General features: G+C 44.7%; 1 protein-coding gene across 1 annotated transcript; it reads left to right on the top strand.

Moving 5' to 3' along the window:
• The first annotated feature begins 9,250 nt into the window (after positions 1-9,250).
• On the top strand, positions 9,251-10,923 carry LOC146657053 (uncharacterized). The gene has a single exon (XM_085426902.1). It carries the CDS (start codon positions 9,483-9,485, stop codon positions 10,758-10,760), a length of 1,278 nt encoding a protein of 425 aa, XP_085283028.1. The 5' UTR covers positions 9,251-9,482; the 3' UTR covers positions 10,761-10,923.
• Positions 10,924-22,140: the final 11,217 nt, after the last annotated feature.

Raw genomic sequence — 22,140 nt, 5'->3', positions numbered from 1 at the left:
TGTGGTCGTTATGTTGAGCTGGCAGCGGGAGAGCTGCAGCTCTGGGTGCGGATGTACAGCAACCATGAAAGTGTTAATAAAGTATGCTGCAAAGCATGAACGTGCACCAGGGTCTGCCGTGGTCGTTTACAACGGCATTTACTAGTCTTTTTTAAGCATTCAAAGCAATTTACACTACAAGCCATTTTCACACAATTATTTTACCATATGTTTTGTAAGCACAAATTACCCTGTTTCATTGTGCTGCAGGTTTCACATCCCGTCACGGCTCATCCCTCAGGCCAGCCCTTTTTCTCGGACTCCCAGCCATTCTCTCAGCTCCTCAAGCTTCCAGCCTACACCTGCCTGACCTCCTGCCACCTTTTTGGAATCTCTTTTACCCAGATCAGCCATCCACTCTGCTCAGCTCACCCAGAGCTACAACTACTCCACCTGCAATGTAAGCCACTTCTTCAGCTAAGACACATAGTCACCTCAGAGAATCCTTTGGAACGTTCCCTCTCTCCTCAGTGCCACCTCACGACTCAGTCCTCCTTGTTATCTCCCCCTGGACCCATACCCTCACCCAGCTTAGTTGTGTGTTATATATATTCTAGCTGACACATCTCCTTGCCAAGAAATTATGTTAAATGTGTCACTGAGTTAAATAAAGTGTTTAAAACTTCCTGTCGCCAACGCACTCGGTTCTGAACTTGGGTTCAGTTTCAGTACCCTTTGACAACCTAAGCACCAGGTACATAGAGGTAGGAGTCTAGGAGCAGCAGAAAACAGAACTACTAGTGACTGAAATAACAACTGGAGCAGATGTGGAAAGTAAAGTCCAAAGTGGTTCCAGTAGTAACAGAAGAATTAGGAGCTGAAAGCCAAAACTGGAAGAGGGCTTCAGCAGACTCCAGGCACATCAGGGGTCTCTGTACAAAAGAGCTAAGATGCTCCACAGAACTCGCAAACTCACAGGCTTCTGGCAAAGGACTCGAGATTGAGAACACGAATGCCCTTTCTCCACTGGACTCTACTTAGTTTCTTTTATTTTCATTACAGTTTAGTAGTACCTCAATGGGGTTGGGGTCATTATAGCAAGGCGGGCCAAAAGTCTTGTGATGTCATTTGCATGTGACAACAGTGAAGGACACTGATAGGCTTTTTGATTTCGGGTCACTCAGTCTGGCTTTCTCTGGATTCTGTTGTCAGCCAGCAGGCACAAAACGTCTGCACATCATCGTTGGGCCACAGTGTTACTTTGCCTGTAGCTATTTCCGTTGCCAGGTTGGATTGTTGTGGAGGAATCACTCTCATGATATCATGGTTGTGGGTCTTCATCCCAGCTTTTAGTTTGTTCTGGACTCTTCACTCATTCTCTTCAATTTAAGAAATGTTTATATTCAAGTTTTGTATTAGTCTTGAGTTCTGTATTACGTTGGTATTCTGAGTTTGTTTTTAGTTCTTGTATCTTGTTTTGTCTTTGTTCCCTTTTGTATCCACATCCTGAACCCCAACCCTTACTCTAACCAACCACCTTTTGGAGACTTTTTTTCCATAGTGGATATTGGCAGGTTTTAGGGGGGTTTTCATGTCGCAAAGCTATGACATAACCATGTGAATGGTCATATGCAATGTTGATCCTGGACAAATATCCTTATGTTGATCCAAGAACAACATCAACACAAGGATGTGTTGATGTTTTGCGTGCGTGTGAATGCGTGTGAACGCAGCTTTGCGTGCGTTCACCTTCCTGAAGTGCTTCAGGAAGGTGAACGCACGCAAAGCTACTGGTCCGGACGGGATTCCCGGCCGCGTCCTCAGGTCATGCGCGGCTCAGCTGGCTGGAGTGTTCACGCACATCTTCAACCTTTCCCTCTCTCTGTCTGTAGTCCCAGCCTGCTTCAAAATGGCCACCATCGTCCCTGTACCCAAATCCTCCACCATCTCCTCATTGAACGACTGGCGACCTGTAGCCCTGACCCCCATCGTAAGCAAATGCTTCGAGAAGCTGGTCAGGGACTTCATCTGCTCTGCACTACCCGACTCACTGGACCCTCTACAGTTTGCATACCGCCACAACAGGTCCACTGATGATGCCATAGCCCTGACACTACACACTGCCCTGTCACACCTGGAGAAGAGAGACACGTATGTGAGGATGCTGTTTGTAGATTACAGCTCAGCATTCAACACCATCGTTCCCTCGAAGCTGGACAGGAAACTGCAGGATCTAGGACTGAGCAGCTCCCTCTGCAGCTGGATCCTTAGCATTCCTGTCTGACAGACGCCAGGTGGTCAGACTGGGCAGCATCACCTCATCCCCCATCACACTGAACACTGGTGCTCCACAGGGGTGTGTACTGAGCCCTCTCCTGTACTCACTCTACACCTACGACTGCACAGCCACTAACAGCTCCAACATCATTGTGAAGTTTGCGGACGACACTACAGTGGTGGGTGTTATCACCAACGGTGATGAGACGGCTTACAGGGAGGAGGTCAGCGCCCTGACCCACTGGTGTCAAGACAACCATCTCACCCTCAACGTCGCAAAGACAAAGGAGTTGATAGTGGACTTCCGGAGGTGCAGAGAAGTACACACCCCCATCACCATCAACGGCGCTGCTGTGGAGAGAGTGAGCAGCTTCCGGTTCCTTGGTGTACATCTGGCTGAGGATCTTACGTGGTCAGTACACACAAACAAAACAGTGAAGAAGGCACAGCAGCGCCTCTTCTTTCTCAGGAGACTGAAAAGATTCGGCATGAGCCCCCGCATCCTCAGGACCTTCTATCACTGTGCCATTGAGAGCATCCTCACTGGATGCATCACCACCTGGTATGGCAACAGCACCGCCTACAACTGCAAAGCTCTCCAGCGAGTAGTGCGGTGCTCTGAACGGATAATTGGAGGTGAGCTTCCCTCCCTCCAAGACATCTACAGGAAGCGCTGCCTGAGGAAAGCGGGGAGGATCATCAAGGACTCCAGTCACCCCAGCCATAAACTGTTCAGACTGCTTCCATCAGGAAGGAGGTTCTGCAGCATCCGGTCCCGTACCAGCAGACTGAGAGACAGCTTTTTCCATCAGGCCATCAGACTGCTGAACACGTCATAGACACCTCAGCTTCACTACTGGAACTTCAACATTATGCACTCCACACTGTATATAAATGCCACTTGTTTTGCACATATTCAACTCTGTATATTTTATATATTTTATTATTATTATTATTATTATTATTATTATTTTATTTTATTTTTTTTACTATTTAATTTGTAAAAATGTGTACACACACACACACACACACACACACACACACACACACACACACGTAGGAAAATATTTAGTATACACATCCAGAAATGCATACACTATTATATATTGTACATATATTTATTAGTTTCAGGTTGGCCATTCTTGTATTTTGCTCGTTTGTGTTGTTGTGTTTGCACATCTCTGTTGCTTGTGGGGCTCGCACACAAGAATTTCACTCGCATGTGCTGTGCCAGTGTGCCTGCACATGTGATGTGACAATAAAAGTGATTTGATTTGATTTGATTTGATTTTGATATCATACATCAAGAACTAATCAGGGGGGTGAGTCATGGCTGGAGAAACAAGGCACAGGTGAAACTAATCAGTGGCAAAGAAACTAAAACCAGGGATGAAGTATAAGAGATAAAAGTAGCTAATAGAGACAAAGATAAACCCCAGAGGATAGAGGGGACCGAATAACAAACAAGTCAGGACCCAGGAATATAAGAGTACTCTAACCTTGGTTATCGTGTACAATCATCCAAAATCATTTTAGCTTGCGCTGAAAGCTACATAAATGTCCTAATGACACTTTAGTAAAGTAGTCATAAATATTTTGAAAATGCATGTATGTTAAAGATGTTATTCAAGATTATTTCAGCCAGAAACCTTTCACCTCCACTTACAAAGATGAAGATACAGTATCTGTATTTATGAGCTATCATCACTGCATTCTCACTCATCAGCCTATGAGAAAGTGTGAGGTGATAATTGGAGTCAGAGGTCTGAGATGAGTTGTGCCAGACTAAATTAACAACCAGCCTTTTTCATGTATTTTTATTAGCTTAGCAGAGTCAGCAGTGATGGATGCAGAGTTATCATGTAGTAATGGAAAAAAAAACACAAAATGCTACGCTGATTGTGATGTTTGTTAGCTGTGAGTAGTTTAATGAAATGCATTTTAATTTACTACTTCTTCAGTGAATCAAAGGTTTTAGGAGATCTTCAGTGTTCGAAACATTAAAACAAACAAACAAAAAAATTTTGTTTATGTGGGACTTTTGTAACTAAACGTGTCAATAGCGTGATAAGTTATCAGAATGATGTATTGATTTATAGAAAAACCTCAAATACTTTTAGTGGATTTGATGAAGAGCATCTATCATATTACTCAAGGGTTTTTTGTGTGTTTGGTAGACTAATAAAATAAGCTGACAGCAATTTTATAGACTAAAACCTTAAAGAGTTACTCTATAAGTAAGATGGAAGAGTTAAATATTCTCCAGTTAATGAGGAAAACATGGTTATATCTGCAAAACACTCTGAGATAAAGACAGACTGAAGCATCAGGTGGAAAGTAAGGAAAACATCAACAGATCAATGGTCATAATTTCACAGTTCTTACACTTGTCAGACACAGAGTAAGAATCCTTTTTGTTTGCAGTAATAACTTCAGGAAAGCGTTGTTGCAGTCAAAAAAAAGTGGATTATAAACACAGACCTCACTTCGGGGAGTTTTCCAGATCATCTACAGTGAATCAACAAAGAGGAGAGCTCCTGAAGTTCACTTTCCATTAGCAAAGTCTCCCATTGCTGCTCCGCGTGTTCAGGGGTCAGCTTGAACTCAGCAATCTGCCGAACACAAGATCATGTGTTGTCTGCAATAATAGCACCTCTACTTTTTGACACACAGACCTGGCCTGCCACTGTTTTCATGGTTTTCTATGGGTGTTCTTCTATTATGTCTCTCTATTTATTTTTTTTACATTACAGTCTGATAGACTTTACCTGTACCTTACCACCTGTTTCTCCCCAGTGTGTGTTAACTCTGTGCTTTTCCGAAGGCCATTATGTCCCTGACTCTCCCTAGTTATTTTCTCCTGTTGTCTTCCTGTGTTTTGAATTTCATTGCTCCTCAGGCATTTTAACTTTGTTGTAGAGTTTTTATTATCCTTTTTGTGAAAGTCCATAACCAAACTGCCTGTTTATCTCCATTACCCTGAATTAATGTCCACTTTATGAGCTTTATGACCAAGATGATAAATTGTTTCTGGTTTGTATGTTTATTCTGATCTGTGCATGAGCAGGTTAGACCCACATGCTGAGAGGACTTTACACTACTTTACACACACACAGTCTGTAATTTAGGACTGGGGCTAGCAGTATTTTTCTTTTTTTTATCCTAGAACCACTCATCAAAACAACATGAGTGTTTGAGGTTATTTGTCACCGATACACCCACCACCTAAATCAATACTGCATACACAATCAGAGGGCAACAGCAAATGTTTCTTATTTATTAATGACAGTTTAGCCAGACAGTTTACCTTTTCAGTCGTGTTTGAGGACACATGTTTTTTTTAATTACTGCTCGGTGCTGTTTTCATTAAGTGCAATCCAAAGCAATGCTTGCAAAATTCACCTCAAGTCTTGACCTGCCAATACAGCTGGCAACCTAGCAAAATGTTAAATGGACTTTCCTTAAATGTGGTTAATTTTGTAAAAAGATGTTTTTAACCCAAGCCCAAAACCCACTGTGTCGTCCATGCTTACCTCCACATTGGGTGTGAGTGGAGCCCTCTAGTGGTCCACCACAGTGGTAATAATCCAGCAGGAATTTGAGGTGTGTGCACTTTTGTTATTGATAGTCTGGCAGCTGAGTTTTTTTAACGAGCTGGGGGCAGGAAATGATGACATGTATTGTCACTACAGGTGGATCCAAGAAGCAGATATATAGTAGCAACAAATCAAAAGTGTTATTTACAGCTAATAATTCCCAACAATAACTTTAGCTGGCTCTTCCTGGTGCGACAGAAAGTGTGGAAAAGAATCCCCCACAAAAACAGTAATCTGCCACACACTCACACACATTTTCCAGAGAGATGGGAACAGAGAGAGTAAAATAATCTGCGCCAGAGGCATGGAGACCATGACAGGCAACTTTTAGCTGAGGCCCACGAACCAAAACATGTATGTATATTCCAGATATCTGTAGTATTATTAGAATCATATGACTACAACACATTTACCTCTCCTCCACTTCTTTGAAGTGTCTCCCAGTCCCAGCGCACTTGTTAGCATGTTTTGGTTCGTGCTACTGGTCCGTCGGGTTATTGTCTCCCCAGAAACATTTCCATTGTGTTTTTTCCGATTTCCGTTGTGTTTTGTGTGCTTTTGCAGCGTTTTTCTTTTTGTAGCGTTTTTCTTTGTGCAAGTGTTTTCTGAAGTTGCAGTCCGTTTGGCCTCTCAGGGCCACAGTAAGTATCTCTACTTTTAAGATTATGCTTAAAATTTTCCTCTTTGCTGAAGCATATATTTAGGGCTGGATCCGGTGATCCTGAATCCTCCCTTAACAGTGTTGGGGAGTAACGGAATACATGTACCGCCGTTACATATTTAAAATACAAAATATGAGTAACTGTATTCTGTTAGTTACCGTTTAAAAAGGTGGTATTCAGAATAAAGTTACTTTGTTGAAATAAAGGGATTACTCTGCGGTCTTTTCCTGTGTCATATATAAGGCTATGCCCTCTCTATTTTTGGTAATTCCACGCCGGTAGAAAACCCAAACAAAACATGCATTATGTTACAGGCATAGCCCTAAAGAATGTAGCCTCATGGGCAGTGTAGTCCGTGCTGCAGGGAGAATGGACTGTCATACCCGTTATGTGTCTGTGAGCGCGAGGGAGAAAAAGGAGAGTGGAAAAGTACGAGCTGTCACCGAGCAGAAATGGGAGCTGGAAGCATATAAATATAATAATAACCACTGCAGCCAAAAAGAGTGCCGGAAGAGCCCAGTTGTAAGTAAGCTATTAAGACTCGACTGTACACTGTTCGTGTTTTCCTCCGAAACAATAAGTTCTGTTGGAGCAGCCTTTCAATGCCTCTCTGTGTCTCTCGCTAGCAAAGTTGACCCAGACAACAAAGTAAAGCTAGCTTTTGGCTATGAGCCCGACACGAACCCAACGTATAAGCCAGAGGTCGCTTTACTACGGTCCGGAGCTGCGGACCTGTTTTATATACGCGCGGAATAGTTTTCTCACTGCAAAAAGTGCAGCCTTACCTAATGTCAACCTACTGTTTCTCATTTTATATTAAGATTTAAAAATCTAGTTGGTATTGGTATGGCAAGTATCTTTCAGTAATAGTACTAAATCACACAGCAATAGTACATTCATGTAGTTGTAAAAAGTTTAATAATATATTAAGTAATCCAAAGTATTCAGAATACGTTACTCTCATTGAGCAACGTAACGGAATACGTTACAAAATACATTTTGGGGCATGTAATCTGTAGTGGAATACATTTTAAAAGTAACCTTCCCAACACTATCCCTTAGTTATGCTGCAATAGGTGTAGGCTGCTGGGGGATTCCCATGACGCATTGAGTATTTTTTCTTCAGTCACCTTTCTCACTCACTGTCATGGACCCAGTTCCAGGGATTCGGGGTCCGTGAGCAGTGTGGACTACTATTGTAGTTATTATTATTATTATTATCATTATTGTGGTTGTTGTTATTATGGTTGTGTCTGCTGTCCTGTTTTTCCGTGTTGGTGTACTGTCAGGTGTTTAGGGGTGTGTGCTTGTGTATGTGAGGGTGCGGTCGTGGCAGGCACTTTTAGGCCTGGTGGGTGTGGCCCTGCCAGCTGACCGGTCCCACCCAGGAATCCACACACACCTGGCGCCGATCAAGCCTCGTCAGAGGAGCTTCAAAACAGTGTGGCTGAGAGCTCCTCGACGCTGGATCGTTGAGTGACTTCCCGTCAGTCTTAAGTGTATTGTGCAAGGTTAGTGCAAGTCTACTGTTAGGTTTTGTACTCACGGCTGCCTTTGGTATGCGTGTTTCCTCAGGAGGAATTGTGGCGACCAGGAGGCAGCACACGGAGAGTACACAGGGAACGGAGACAGAGCACGGAGCACGGGATAAAGGAGAAGACACGGAACGGGAGTTGGGATCGCACGGGGGGATTTATTGTTGTTCGGATTGTCACCACTGTAAATAAACACTGTTGCACTGTAGAGTCCTGCATTTTGGGTCCTCCTTTCCCCACATCCCCACGGTCTGCCAGCGAGACCGTGACAGAACGATCCAGCCATTATGGGCCCAGCGGACTCAAGGACCGTCTCACAGGAGGAATTGCTCGCCCAGCTCTGGAAATACTGTCGGAGCATTATCCAGGCGGCGGATCCACATCAGAGACACATGCAGGTCGTATTTTTTGATGCCTTCCTGTCATCAATCACCTCATCTGTGAGCTTTTTGGACATTAAGAGACTAATTTCGATTATAACCACGCTGAGGGAAAGTTCCTGTTTTGAGCTGTTTGGTTTGGGCTGTCCGGGCGAGGAGGATATGGCAACCTTCCTGGGAGCCCTTGCTGCCTATTTCTTTTTTCATAGGCTGATAGCCTCCCCGCCGTCGCTTGCAGCTCGCTTGTTGGACCCTCCATTGCGGGGGAAACGTTTCACACGCCCTCTGCACCTCACCACATCTCCACTCACCTCTGCGGCACCTGCTGAGTCAGCAGACCAAGGACCGGCAGCTCAAAATCACACAGCTGCTCTCCTGTCCGGCCGGCTGGTGGAACCTCAGCCTGATACGCTGGCCCCGGCATCGTTGAAGAAGCGACGCTTGCGCCGCTGGCGTGCCTCACCGCAGTCAGACTCTAAAACTTTCCAACAGCCGGCTGTGGTGAGTCATATGGACAATTCATCTTCATTCACCTCATCTGTTTATTCACGGGACTGTGTGAAAGCTAACCTCGTAGCACAGCCAGCTGCCCAGCCTGTAGCCGTAGCACAGCCAGCTGCCCAGCCTGTAGCCGTAGCACAGCCAGCTGCCCAGCCTGTAGCCGTAGCACAGCCAGTCCAGTCAGCCTCTCGTCTTCATCCTCAGTTGGAGGCTGATATGCCTGCTGGAACTACCCTGCCATTATGTCACCCGCCTGTTGTTTCTACATCGCTGTCCAGTCTACCACAAGTAGCTGCCGCACCATTATCACCTCCGCCCTTTGCAGCTACTTCTCCACCAGCGTCCCATCAGACTGCAGCGACCGCAGAACTCTCGACTTCACCATCCACATCACCCGCTCGACCGTCATCTTCGCCACCTGCAGCTTCCGCATCGCCATCTTCACCTCCGGATCAACGACCATCTATACCCGCGTCGCAGCCGGAGGAGCGGCTCAGCGAGCGGGAGGAGCTCAGCGAGCAGGAGCAGCTCAGCGAGCCGGAGGAGCTCAGCATGCCCGAGCAGGAGCTCAGCGAGCGGGAGGAGCCCGCGTCGCCAGCTGTGGAGCTCAGCGAGCCGGAGGAGCTCAGCATGCCCGAGCAGGAGCAGCTCAGCGAGCAGGAGCAGCTCAGCGAGCCGGAGGAGCTCAGCATGCCCGAGCGGGAGCTCAGCGAGCGGGAGGAGCCCGCGTCGCCAGCTGTGGAGCTCAGCGAGCCGGAGGAGCTCAGCATGCCCGAGCAGGAGCTCAGCGAGCGGGAGGAGCCCGCGTCGCCAGCTGTGGAGCTCAGCGAGCCGGAGGAGCTCAGCATGCCCGAGCAGGTGCAGCTCAGCGAGCAGGAGCAGCTCAGCGAGCCGGAGGAGCTCAGCATGCCCGAGCGGGAGCTCAGCGAGCGGGAGGAGCCCGCGTCGCCAGCTGTGGAGCTCAGCATGCCCGAGCCGGAGGAGCTCAGCGAGCCGGAGGGGCTCAGCGAGCCGGAGGAGCTCAGCGAGCCACCAGCGGAGGAGCTCAGCGAGCCACCAGCAGAGGAGCTCGGCGAGCGGAAGGAACAACCGGCGCTGCCAGCCGCGGAGGGGCTCTCTCTGCCAGCCGCGGAGGGGCTCTCTCTGCCAGCCACGGAGGGGCTCTCGCTGCCAGCCGCGGAGGGGCTCTCGCTGCCAGCCGCGGAGGGGCCCGCTCAGCCGGAGGTCAGCGAACCGGAGGGACCTCCACGTCTAGCGCGGCCTCCACGCCATCCACGTCCAGTGCGTCCACGTCAGCGACCGGCGCGTCATAGACCATGTGCCACGCCTCGCTGTTGCTCACCGGAGCAGCGACGTTGCCATCGGACCCGTGGCAGGCCACCAGAACCGTTCCGCCGCCACCGGACCCGTGGCAGGCCGCCGGAGGAGCAGCGCCACCGGACCCGTGGCAGGCCACCAGAACCGTTCCGCCGCCACCGGACCCGTGGCAGGCCGCCTGAAGCGTTCCGCTTCCATCATGGGGTTGGAGGTAGGCCGCCCGAACTGTTTTCCCACCACTGCCTGACCTGTAGCGAGTTTTGCCTGCTTGCGGTCCACTGGGTCGGCCGCAAGAACTGTTGTTCCCACCATGGCAGTGGTTGGACATTTGAACTGGGGTTTTGGGGCCCTCCGTCCGGGACCCCCCGCCGCCCGCCCGGGGTTGGTTGTACTGTGGTTTTTGTTTTGTTTTTGTTTTTGGGTCGTCGGGTGCCGACCCTTAGAGGGGGGGTACTGTCACGGACCCAGTTCCAGGGATTCGGGGTCCGTGAGCAGTGTGGACTACTATTGTAGTTATTATTATTATTATTATCATTATTGTGGTTGTTGTTATTATGGTTGTGTCTGCTGTCCTGTTTTTCCGTGTTGGTGTACTGTCAGGTGTTTAGGGGTGTGTGCTTGTGTATGTGAGGGTGCGGTCGTGGCAGGCACTTTTAGGCCTGGTGGGTGTGGCCCTGCCAGCTGACCGGTCCCACCCAGGAATCCACACACACCTGGCGCCGATCAAGCCTCGTCAGAGGAGCTTCAAAACAGTGTGGCTGAGAGCTCCTCGACGCTGGATCGTTGAGTGACTTCCCGTCAGTCTTAAGTGTATTGTGCAAGGTTAGTGCAAGTCTACTGTTAGGTTTTGTACTCACGGCTGCCTTTGGTATGCGTGTTTCCTCAGGAGGAATTGTGGCGACCAGGAGGCAGCACACGGAGAGTACACAGGGAACGGAGACAGAGCACGGAGCACGGGATAAAGGAGAAGACACGGAACGGGAGTTGGGATCGCACGGGGGGATTTATTGTTGTTCGGATTGTCACCACTGTAAATAAACACTGTTGCACTGTAGAGTCCTGCATTTTGGGTCCTCCTTTCCCCACATCCCCACGGTCCGCCAGCGAGACCGTGACACTCACTATGTGTTTATAGTCCTCTGTGCACTGAATCATATATTAATCTCTGATGGCAGATGCCCCCCCCCCCCGTGAGCCTGGTTCTGCCGGAGGTTTCTTCCTGTTAAAGGGGAGTTTTTCCTTCCCACTGTCACCAAAGTGCTTGCTCATAGGGGGTCATATGATTGTTGGGGTTTTCTCTGTATCTATTATTGTAGAGTCTACCTTGAGGCGACTGTTGTTGTGATTTGGCGCTGTATAAATAAAATTGAATTGAATTGAACTGCATTAAAACATTCACAGCAGGCAGGATCAACCTGGTTCCTATATATGTCAAAATTTAATGTTTTTGCAAAATAACAAATTTTCCTAAGTCTCCCCCTGAAATGCCACAGTTCTCACTTCTTTAAGAAAAGACAATTATTAAACTTCTTTTTCTTTTTTTCTTTTTTTTTTTTTACTGATGATGATCACTGATCCAAAAATGCGCTTAAATTTCCAAATGTACCCAAACTCAGCATGACTAGGTCAGATACAGTTTCATGCACATTTTTTAGCAAACAGTGCAACAATTTGGGCCCCCTCAAATCATATAAATGTAAATGTTAAATAAAATGTAAAATAAAAGTTTCTATTTTTGCCAGTCACATTGTTTGTTTAATGTCGAAATCAGAGTGTGGGTGAAGTATTTGTGCCTTTATAGATCCACTTTGATCTATGAATTGTAAATTGATTGTGATGTACAAGTCAGTAGATCTAATAAATATGGAAAACCTTTGTACATTGTTGAAATACCCATTATCTTTCTTAAGATATCTTGGGCTGTTTATCTTTTTGTGAATGGGTTTCTCATTAAATGTGGTTGGTTTATAAACCTTTCCCCAAAAGATCTGGAAAAGATGTGAAACAGATCATTAAAGATTAAGTCAATATTTTCAATAAAAGGCTCATAATACTTTTACTTCATATTAAGTTCTACTCACTGTCACAATTCTGTTTACATCTGACAACTTCTCATATAGACAAACCAACCAAAACCAAAAACAGCCACAACCAAAAAATTGGCGCCAACCAATATTTTAATGGTATGCCCACGGGAGAGGCTCTGAAAGCTTCAGACCCATGATTCCTTCAGGCCATCCCACCGAGCCATACGCTCTGTTCTGCCAAAAAGAACAACACAGAAACACCAGTGAAAGAAAGTTGTGAAAACGTAACGAAAAGTGAATCATCACTGCGAAAGCAAAGTTCAAACCCTTAGGAACCCTCACACTCGTTCTCCTCCCCACACCTCCAACAGATGCTCATGCATGCGCACCTGAAAGAGAGAGAGAGAAAGACCGAGAGAGAGACAAGGCGACCTGCGGAGAACATACATAAATCCACACAACAAACATGGGGGACATGGAATGACACACAAGGAAAGGAACATGAAAAAAAGAAAAGGGAGACAAGACACAAGGACACACACACACACAGAGGGAGCAAGAGGACAAAGACACAAAGAGAACCTAAAAGTTAAGAACCTAAAGCTGGATCACAAGAAAACTCTGAAACATAGCAAAAATAACTCAGGACCGACTAGTGAAACTTAAGTCATAAACAAACTACCCTTACTAAGATGTGGCCCACTTTAACCTCCTAAGACCCGAACTCTTCCACGGCATGCATTTTTAATTTCTCTTTGATATTTGGGCTGATTGGGACCAGATGAATGTAAAAACAAAGAATTAACAGATTTTTTTTTTTGTACTTGATTTTTGTTTCTAACAAAATGAGAGCCACATATGAGGATATCCGTTTAAAATTTCAATAGAACAGTAGCAGTATAATGTCCTTGTAAGTGGATATCAGGCCCTTGTAGAGCAAAATTAAGTATTTTGGTCTAAATAACCCCAAATGTGATGTCCACATGTGGACGCCAGGTCCTAGGAGGTTAAGACTTATTCTTTTCCTTTTTCTTCTTAACAGCATACTTTGGGGAAATTTTAAAGAGCAGTGCAGTTTGTTGAAAATCTCAGACTAAGGTGAATTACACACATGAAAGCACAACTGCCCTTTAGCAGAACATGCAACTGTGTGTATAACTGTGCAAATTAAGACTGTATTTACAGATCATCTGATCCCAAAAGGACCGTATAAATTATTTAGAGAATAAAATGGGACCAAGAACGGACCCCTGGGGAACACCCCATGAGATGGAGACTGAGGAGAATTGTTCAATTAAATTATAAAAGGACCTGCTAGATGAGTAACAATGGAACCAGGGAAGATAAATGTCTGCTACTCTGCTACTTATTTTCATAGCCATTAGATAAAATGCCAAAGAAATCTATCCTGCAGTGCTGACTTTTGAAAAGTGCAGCCAATTAAAATATTGTACAGGGTGGGCCATTTATATGGATACACCATAATAACATGGGAATGGTTGGTGATATTAAAGTCCTGTTTGTGGTACATTAGTATATGTGAGGGGGCACCGCAGGAGAAATGCCAGTATCTGTAGTTTCAGGTGCTGCACATCTATCTGTAGTTTCAGGTGCTGCACATCTCGTATCTTCACACCATAGACAATTGCCTTCAGATAACCCCAAAGATAAAAGTCTAAGGGGGTCAGATCAGGAGACCTTGGGGGCCATTCAACTGGCCCACGACGACCAATCCACTTTCCAGGAAACTGTTCATCTAGGAATGCTCGGACCTGGTACCCATAATGTGGTGGTGCACCATCTTGCTGGAAAAACTCAGGGAACGTGCCAGCTTCAGTGCATAAAGAGAGAAACACATCATCATGTAGCAATTTCAAATATCCAGTGGCCTTGAGGTTTCCAGTGATGAAGAATGGACCCACTATCGTTGTACCCCATATACCACACCAAACCATGACTTTTGTTGTTCCAGTCTTGGAGGGATCCATCCAATGTGGGTTAGGGTCAGACCAATAGCGGTGGTTTTGTTTGTTAACTTCACCATTCACATAAAAGTTTGCCTCATCACTGAACAAAATCTTCTGCGTGAACTGAGGGTCCTGTTCCAATTTTTGTTTTGCCCATTCTGCAAATTCTATGCGCCGATCTGGGTCATCCTCGTTGAGATGCTGCAGTAGCTGGAGTTTGTAAGGGTGCCATTTGTGAGTAGCTAATATTGGCAGAAGGGATGTTCGACTAATGCCACTCTCCAGTGACATGCGGCAAGTGCTACGCTGTGGGCTCTTGCTGAATGAAGCTAGGACAGCCACTGATGTTTCTTCATTAGTGATAGTTTTCTTGCGTCCACATTTTGGCAAATCCAACACTGAACCAGTTTCACGTAACTTAGCAAGCAGTTTGCTAACTGTAGCATGGGAGATGGGTGGTCTCGTAGGGTGTCTTGCATTGAAATCTGCTGCTATGACCCGGTTACTGCGTTCACCAGATATCAACAAAATTTAACGTGTTAACCTCTTCGACATGTCAATGGCTGTGAACAAAGAGAAACTTGTAAATAACTCATGAAAGAATCAAGTTACGTTGAAATCAAGCACACCATTGTTTTCTTGTGACATTACCAATAAGTTTGATGTGTCACGTGGCCCTCTTCCTATTAAAAAAACAAAAGTTGTATCCAAGATGGCCGACTTCTAAATGGCCACCATGGTCACCACCCATCTTGAGGAGTTTGCCCCCTCACATATACTAATGTGCCACAAACAGGACTTTAATATCACCAACCATTCCCATTTTATTACAGTGTATCCAAATAAATGGCCCACCCTGTACATTATCTCAACATGTGGGAAAAGGGATAAAAATGCTGTGCAGTTCCACAGAAGTCGAACACCTGGTCAAAGCATATTGTTGTGATATTTTGATACCATGATAGCATTTACAGGATATTGTTTTATAGTGATATCATACATGAAACTGTTACTCAATAAGGCCCATTTACTAGTTGTTTTTCTCTTTCTCTCTGACCCAAGAATTAATGTGTAAGACTCACAGGCTGGTACCCCAAGGTCGAAAACACCACAGAGACGAGACCACTTCCTTACTCCCATCCTCCCTTTTTCTTTATCTCTTAGAAAAAGGCTCGTTAAAGGCCAGGTGGTTTGTTTCAGAATTCACTAATGAAAGAACTCTGTACTCTATGTCTAGGAGTGTATTTTGCTGGGATGATCATAAATTGTAGCTGAACTGATAAACTACACAAAGGATACTTCTTTGCTCAGAAGGCAGGAAGACGTTTCCTTATTTGGTCTGTACCGGAACCTGCTGACACACGAACCTTTTTTTCCTCTATATAAGCTGTTATGTACTAAATAAACCTTTGAGTCGATTGGGAAGGCAACCTAAAGCAGTCTCTGTTTTCTTGTTCTCCCAAGCTGCTCCCGAGCTCGTACTAACACGCTGAATGGCATACCTGAGTGTTACTTTAAATAATTAGGAATCTTAGAAGGAAAGGACAGAACTCTGCTTATCGCTCGTGCCTTGGAGGGAAAACCGGGATGGACATTTTTTTCCTTCAATTTGGCGTCAGAAGTGGGATTGACTGACAGAAGGTAAATATGCGTCTTTCATATTTATATAAAGACCGTATTATACCTCTCTCAGTGATCGATCCATAAAAAAACGGGATATGCTGACGAAGTTTCACTTAGTGATCCAGAGAGATACACTGACGACTTCCTCAGTCCCCGAATAAAGTAAATTAACCCTTGTGTGGTGTTGGTGGACCCGCTAGAGTTGTGGCTTTCCAAATTAACACTATCAAACAATTTTATGTTAAATTACTATGAATTAATGTGCTTCTCGTTTTTCTTTTATATAAAATGTTATAAATAAATCAGTTATAATCAAGTGGAGTGAGTGGAAAGACACAACACATTTATACGTAAAAAAAAATAATAATAATAATTAATTGTTTAATTTTTCTTTTGAAAAAAAAAAAACAAAAAAACACGGGTCTCAAGGGTTAAAAGCAGTAAATTAAAAGCAGAAAGACACAGGAAGTTGCCTGTTGTTTTGCGAGAAGTTGCTCGTTAAGCGAGAAGTTGCTCGTTAAGTGAGAGTTGCTCACCCAAACAAAAATTGCTAGCAATAAATTTAAAGTGACCTCAGCTGTGCCACAGCGAAAATACTAACCTAAATCTTCCTAGCGTGTAAACCCCTCTGGAAATCACTGAACATGGGTCAGAATTATTCAAAGACCACAGACAGGTCCGATAAAAAATCTAAAGTACCTGTAAAACCAAAAATTAATAAAATACAAAATAAAGTCTCAAATAACGGCTCAGTACAACTCCCATTTCCGGTTACGTGTAACCTACGTCCGCGAATCGGTGAAGACGTCCATGATCACGTATCCAGAACATGCGGAAGTGCTTACGGGACTGACTTTGTCTACAACTTAAGAAGTTCAATGCATTCTAATTTATTTCCGGAGCCCTATCCCGAACGATTATCGCCAGAAAACAGGTCAGTAAAACTGAAGGCCAGTGCAGATACTACCACGAAAGCTAAAAGTGTTAAGATAATGTTGAATTTTGATGTAGAAGGCTCAGAGGAAAGTGAGAAACTAATGTATGCAGGATTACCCGCTCCAGCACAGCAAGGAAGTTTCAGAGGACGGAAGGATAAAAGTAGAGATATGTGTTTTTATTGTGGCTCAGTTTTCCAGCAGCCGCAGACACCCAGAGCAAAAATGAATTTGTGTATTTCATTTAACATAAAGGGTGAAATGTTTGCTGACACTGATAACAGCTTATGTTTTCTCTGCCCTTTGCATCGACATGATGGAGAAGGAACAGACTGTGTCAGCTGGACGCCTCAGCAGAGAATGAACTCAACATCGTTTTTTCTGGTATTCCACGTCACACACTGTGCCAAAAAACAAAAAACAAAAACGTGTACAAATACAACAAGCCACACTTTTGTTTCTCTCACACTGTTCAACAACATGATAACTGCTCACACAAGTGAAGGTCAAACAGTGATTTTGTCACATAACTCAGACATAGGTTACGATAACTAAACCATGTCGACACATAGATCTACCTTATACCTTATATTGGCTTTATACCTAATCACGCACAGCTCATGAAAAACAACAAGCCAGTATATGTCAGGCAATGTCCCATTTCTGTCGAAAAAGCCTCAGCCCTAGATGTCATGATAGGAGATTTATTGACTACAGGAGTAATAAAGCCCACACTCCTGTCAATCCTGTGCCAAAGCCTAACAAACCTGGCGTATGGCGTTTCATACAAGACTTAAGGCAAATTAATGCAGTCAACATTCCTCTGCCACCTCTCGTTTCAGATGTTCACAGCATATTGACATGCATTGCATACACATTTTACCGTGGTGGATTTATGCTCCGCTCCTTTTTCTCAGTACCTGTGCATGAAGACACACAGCCGTTATTTGCATTCACACATAGAAATAAGCAGTACACTTGGACTCGTTTGCCCCAAGGCATGGTAGACAGCCCTGCTGCTTTCTCAATGGTGGTCCGTGCTACCCTGGACAGCTTCACTCCTCCAGGGCTGTACTGGATGACCTCCTCCTCTGTGCTGAAAGTGAAAAATTGTGTCAAACTGCTACACACATGCTTCTCCAGCACCTCCAAAAGACTGGCCACAAAGCATCAGCAAAGAAAATGCAGTACTGTCAGACTTCTGTTCAATATTTGGGATTCACATTGTCTCACGGAAAACGTTCCATGACTGCAGACAGGGTCAAAGCTGTGACCTCCGTCCCTCGGCCCACTACACAGAAGGAAATGCTGTCCTTCTTAGGCATGGTGAACTATTGCAGACAGTGGATACCAGACTGTTCTTTTCATGACCACATTCTGCGTGACTGTTGTAAAAAAGAGAAGCCTCCTCGAATACTGTGATCCACAGAAATGACTGCCTCTTTCAATGCATTACAGGGAGTGCTGACCTCCGCCACTCAAAGGTGCTGCCTGAATTGTTCAGGGAATGCCGGCCTGCCTGAGGGCAGTAGCAGCTTGCTCTATCATGATAAGGGACTGCGAGAAGCTTACACTCTCACATGACACTATTCTACACACCAATCACCAGGTCACGACCATTCTAGCAAACATAACTACACAACATATGCAAATCTCACTATAAAAGCGAGCAGCACACCTGATTCGCCAGCACATTTATTGATCCTATGCTGTGTTCTTCTGACCGACAGGATGGCTCAGACAGGCTTGACGATCATGACTGCATGACACGTATACAGGAATCCACAGCACCACGTCCAGATTTAGAGCAAACACCTATCCCAGACTCAGCCACGGTTTATGTGGACGGGTCCTGTTCAAGGCCGAATGACAACTCATTTCTTTGTGGCTATTCAGTGGTAACAGTGCCTGACATCATACTAGAGGCTCACTCATTACCATTTCACTCAGCACAAAAAGCAGAGCTCATGGCTTTAATACGCGCCTGTGAGCTCCATTTGGATAAGCATGTGACGATTTACGCAGACAGCCGCTATGCATTTGGCGTTGTGCATGACTTTGGTACATTGTGGAGACAGAGAGGATTTAGATCTGCTGATGGAAAATAAATTGCTAAATTCTGATTTTGTTCAAAGACTTTTTCAGGCTATACAGCTACCATCGGCCGTTGCAGTTGTAAAAACGAAAGGACACAGTACAGCTGACACAGACGAAGCAACAGGTAATGCCCTAGCAGACGTGACAGCCAAGGCTGCAGCTGCATCACAGCTCCCACCTCCGCAGGAAGTATTATCTGTGCCCCTACAGCTGCCACTTGTTACACTCCCAGACTATTTAGAAACAAATGTTGATTTAAAATTCATACAAGAGCAAGCCTCTGCATGTGATTACACCTATTGGGAGAATAATGACTGTACCTTAGATGACAGAGATGGCTTATACAAAATCTTAAGGGTTTGATTGCCCTCCCATATTCCCTGATGCCAGTCCTTGCCCGACATTTTCACTGTGTGAGTCATGTCGGACAAAGAGGGGTAATAGGGGCAATAAAATCAAGATTTGTAATTGAGAAAACATCACATGCAGTAAAAAGCATATTAGCAACCTGTCTAACATGTGCGCGAACTAATGTAGGTAGCTCAAAAGCAAAACATCAGCATTTACCACAACCAGATTTTCCATTTCATACATTATGACTCCATCTGCAGTAACCAAATTATTTCCATTTGAAATAAGACTATTTCCAACACCATGGTCAGCTTCCAGAGGGGCACCGCTAGTAGAAGGTGATGTATATTGCATTGTCCACTGATGTTCACAACCTGGTAGAAAAACTGAATAATAACTATCAGAAAGTTTGTCTCTCTCAGCCTTTCCCCTCCACAGTTCCACCAGTGGAGACAAGGAGATGCGTGTTGGTGAAGTCGCTAAAACCAAGGACACTTTGGGAGGCCGCGCGTGTTCCAGCCCCAGACTGTACTGGCAGTGACGAAGAACCAGCATCCTCACAGACGGACAACCTCAGTGGATTCATGCCAGCAGGGTTAAGACCAGCCCAATCGGACCATCTCAGGCGTCGATCAAGCAGATGACATCTCCGGCGGGCCAGCGCCAGGATCCAATTCAATCCACATACACACACAATCACTGATTAACACACAACGCCTGAAAGAGCCAAGACTCAGAGAGCTCTTTGATGCTTCACCTGAACAACAACAAGGTACTCAAACATCCAGCAGGAACAGAAAGCCAAAAGTACCACATGATGTCTAACCTGATAAAGCTAGACTCATTCCATCCTGATAATGGAGAAAATGAAATGCCCATTGTCATCATACGACGCTTATTCTGTGTCTCTCGAACCTGGGACCAGGCCAGGAGACGACTGAAGAACTGTTTTTCTTATATATTTAGGTTATTTATCATATCTATCGCATTAACCTTAGGATTTTTCTTTGCTATTTTGTATTGTAAACTGCAACCATGTTCACATTTCTGCAGGTCATATTTTGCTGACTATACCTCATGCTCTATTTTGCAAGACACCTACTTAATGCACTCATTACGTTCCCTAAAATCAGTAAATAGCAACATAGACGCCACTAATAAACCATCTTATGCGCCCTCTAGAACAGGAGTCAACTCCTGGTATGAAAATGCCAGAACAGCCGCTCGTGATTTAGGAAACAGTAACTGTTATGTCTGTTCAAAGGCTAATCCAGAACAGGTAATAGTAGGATACCCCATATCCGGTTTCCCCCTCACTGAGGGACTAGAGGAAATCGGCGGAGATAATGCTCTCCTTAAAGACACTTTACAGTTGACTCTGAGCCCTCTCGACTGCTTACTTAGACACAGACACACACCAACTAACCCTGAGACTCCATTAGGCGAATTATTGAAGTTATCTAATGACACCGCAGGGACCTGCGCCCCAATGAAACGCCCTAAGAATAGGTTAAAACCCTCACTGCCCTTAGGACAGATCCCTTTCCATTTTAATACTAGTATAATATGTCTGCGCAGACTAAAGTTAACTGGCCCAGACACACACATAGATTATACAAAGGATAACTATACATTCTTCTCTGACTCCCCAGGTGCACGCTGTAATGAGACATGGCTAGCTGTCTCTGTGGCTGAAGTTTTATCATATCTGGAGGAACACACACACAGTTCAAGTTCGAGCAGAGACTCGATCATTGTTCCCCCAGACGGTGTATTAAATGATACTGACTGGGGGGAGTTAGTTAAATCACACATGGTCACGCGCCTAACTAGAGCAATCTCTAACGGTTATTGGTTGTGCAACAATACTCTTAGACTAGCCCTACCTGTTAATTGGACCGGTACCTGTGGTCTAGTGACCGTTGATGTATGCTGTACTTTCATTCCCAATAATACCGCTCCTAACGGTTCATTCACACAAGCTATGAATAGACTTGAAGCATTGAAGATAGAACTAATTGCCAATGCAGGTCACGGTCAGTGGCTACATAAGTGGCTACAGGACACGTTTGGAAGATGGAAGGAACTAATTGTAGCCTTTGTAACCGTTGTAGCATGTTTTCAATGATTATTGTCTGTTGTGTGATACCATGTATATGCTCTCAGAATTTTTGATATTAAGCTTACTCGAAGGACTAGTTACATTTATGATTTGTTTTAAGTTTATGATTTGTCTTTATATTATGTTACTACATTCTGTCTTTATACTATGTTATCATTTCATGATAAAAGGGGGGAACTGTTGTGATATTTTGATACCATGATAGCATTTACAGGATATTGTTTTATAGTGATATCATACATGAAACTGTTACTCAATAAGGCCCATTTACTAGTTGTTTTTCTCTTTCTCTCTGACCCAAGAATTAATGTGTAAGACTCACAGGCTGGTACCCCAAGGTCGAAAACACCACAGAGACGAGACCACTTCCTTACTCCCATCCTCCCTTTTTCTTTATCTCTTAGAAAAAGGCTCGTTAAAGGCCAGGTGGTTTGTTTCAGAATTCACTAATGAAAGAACTCTGTACTCTATGTCTAGGAGTGTATTTTGCTGGGATGATCATAAATTGTAGCTGAACTGATAAACTACACAAAGGATACTTCTTTGCTCAGAAGGCAGGAAGACGTTTCCTTATTTGGTCTGTACCGGAACCTGCTGACACATGAACCTTTTTTTCCTCTATATAAGCTGTTATGTACTAAATAAACCTTTGAGTCGATTGGGAAGGCAACCTAAAGCAGTCTCTGTTTTCTTGTTCTCCCAAGCTGCTCCCGAGCTCGTACTAACACGCTGAATGGCATACCTGAGTGTTACTTTAAATAATTAGGAATC

Source organism: Rhamphochromis longiceps, linkage group LG12 (genome assembly GCF_057381845.1).
Source record: "Rhamphochromis longiceps isolate RC_006_pf linkage group LG12, R_longiceps_female_GT1.1, whole genome shotgun sequence".
NCBI classification, from domain to species: Eukaryota; Metazoa; Chordata; class Actinopteri; order Cichliformes; family Cichlidae; genus Rhamphochromis; species Rhamphochromis longiceps.
The sequence above is the reverse complement of the archived record's forward strand: the minus strand, read 5'-3'. Positions and strand labels throughout refer to the sequence as shown.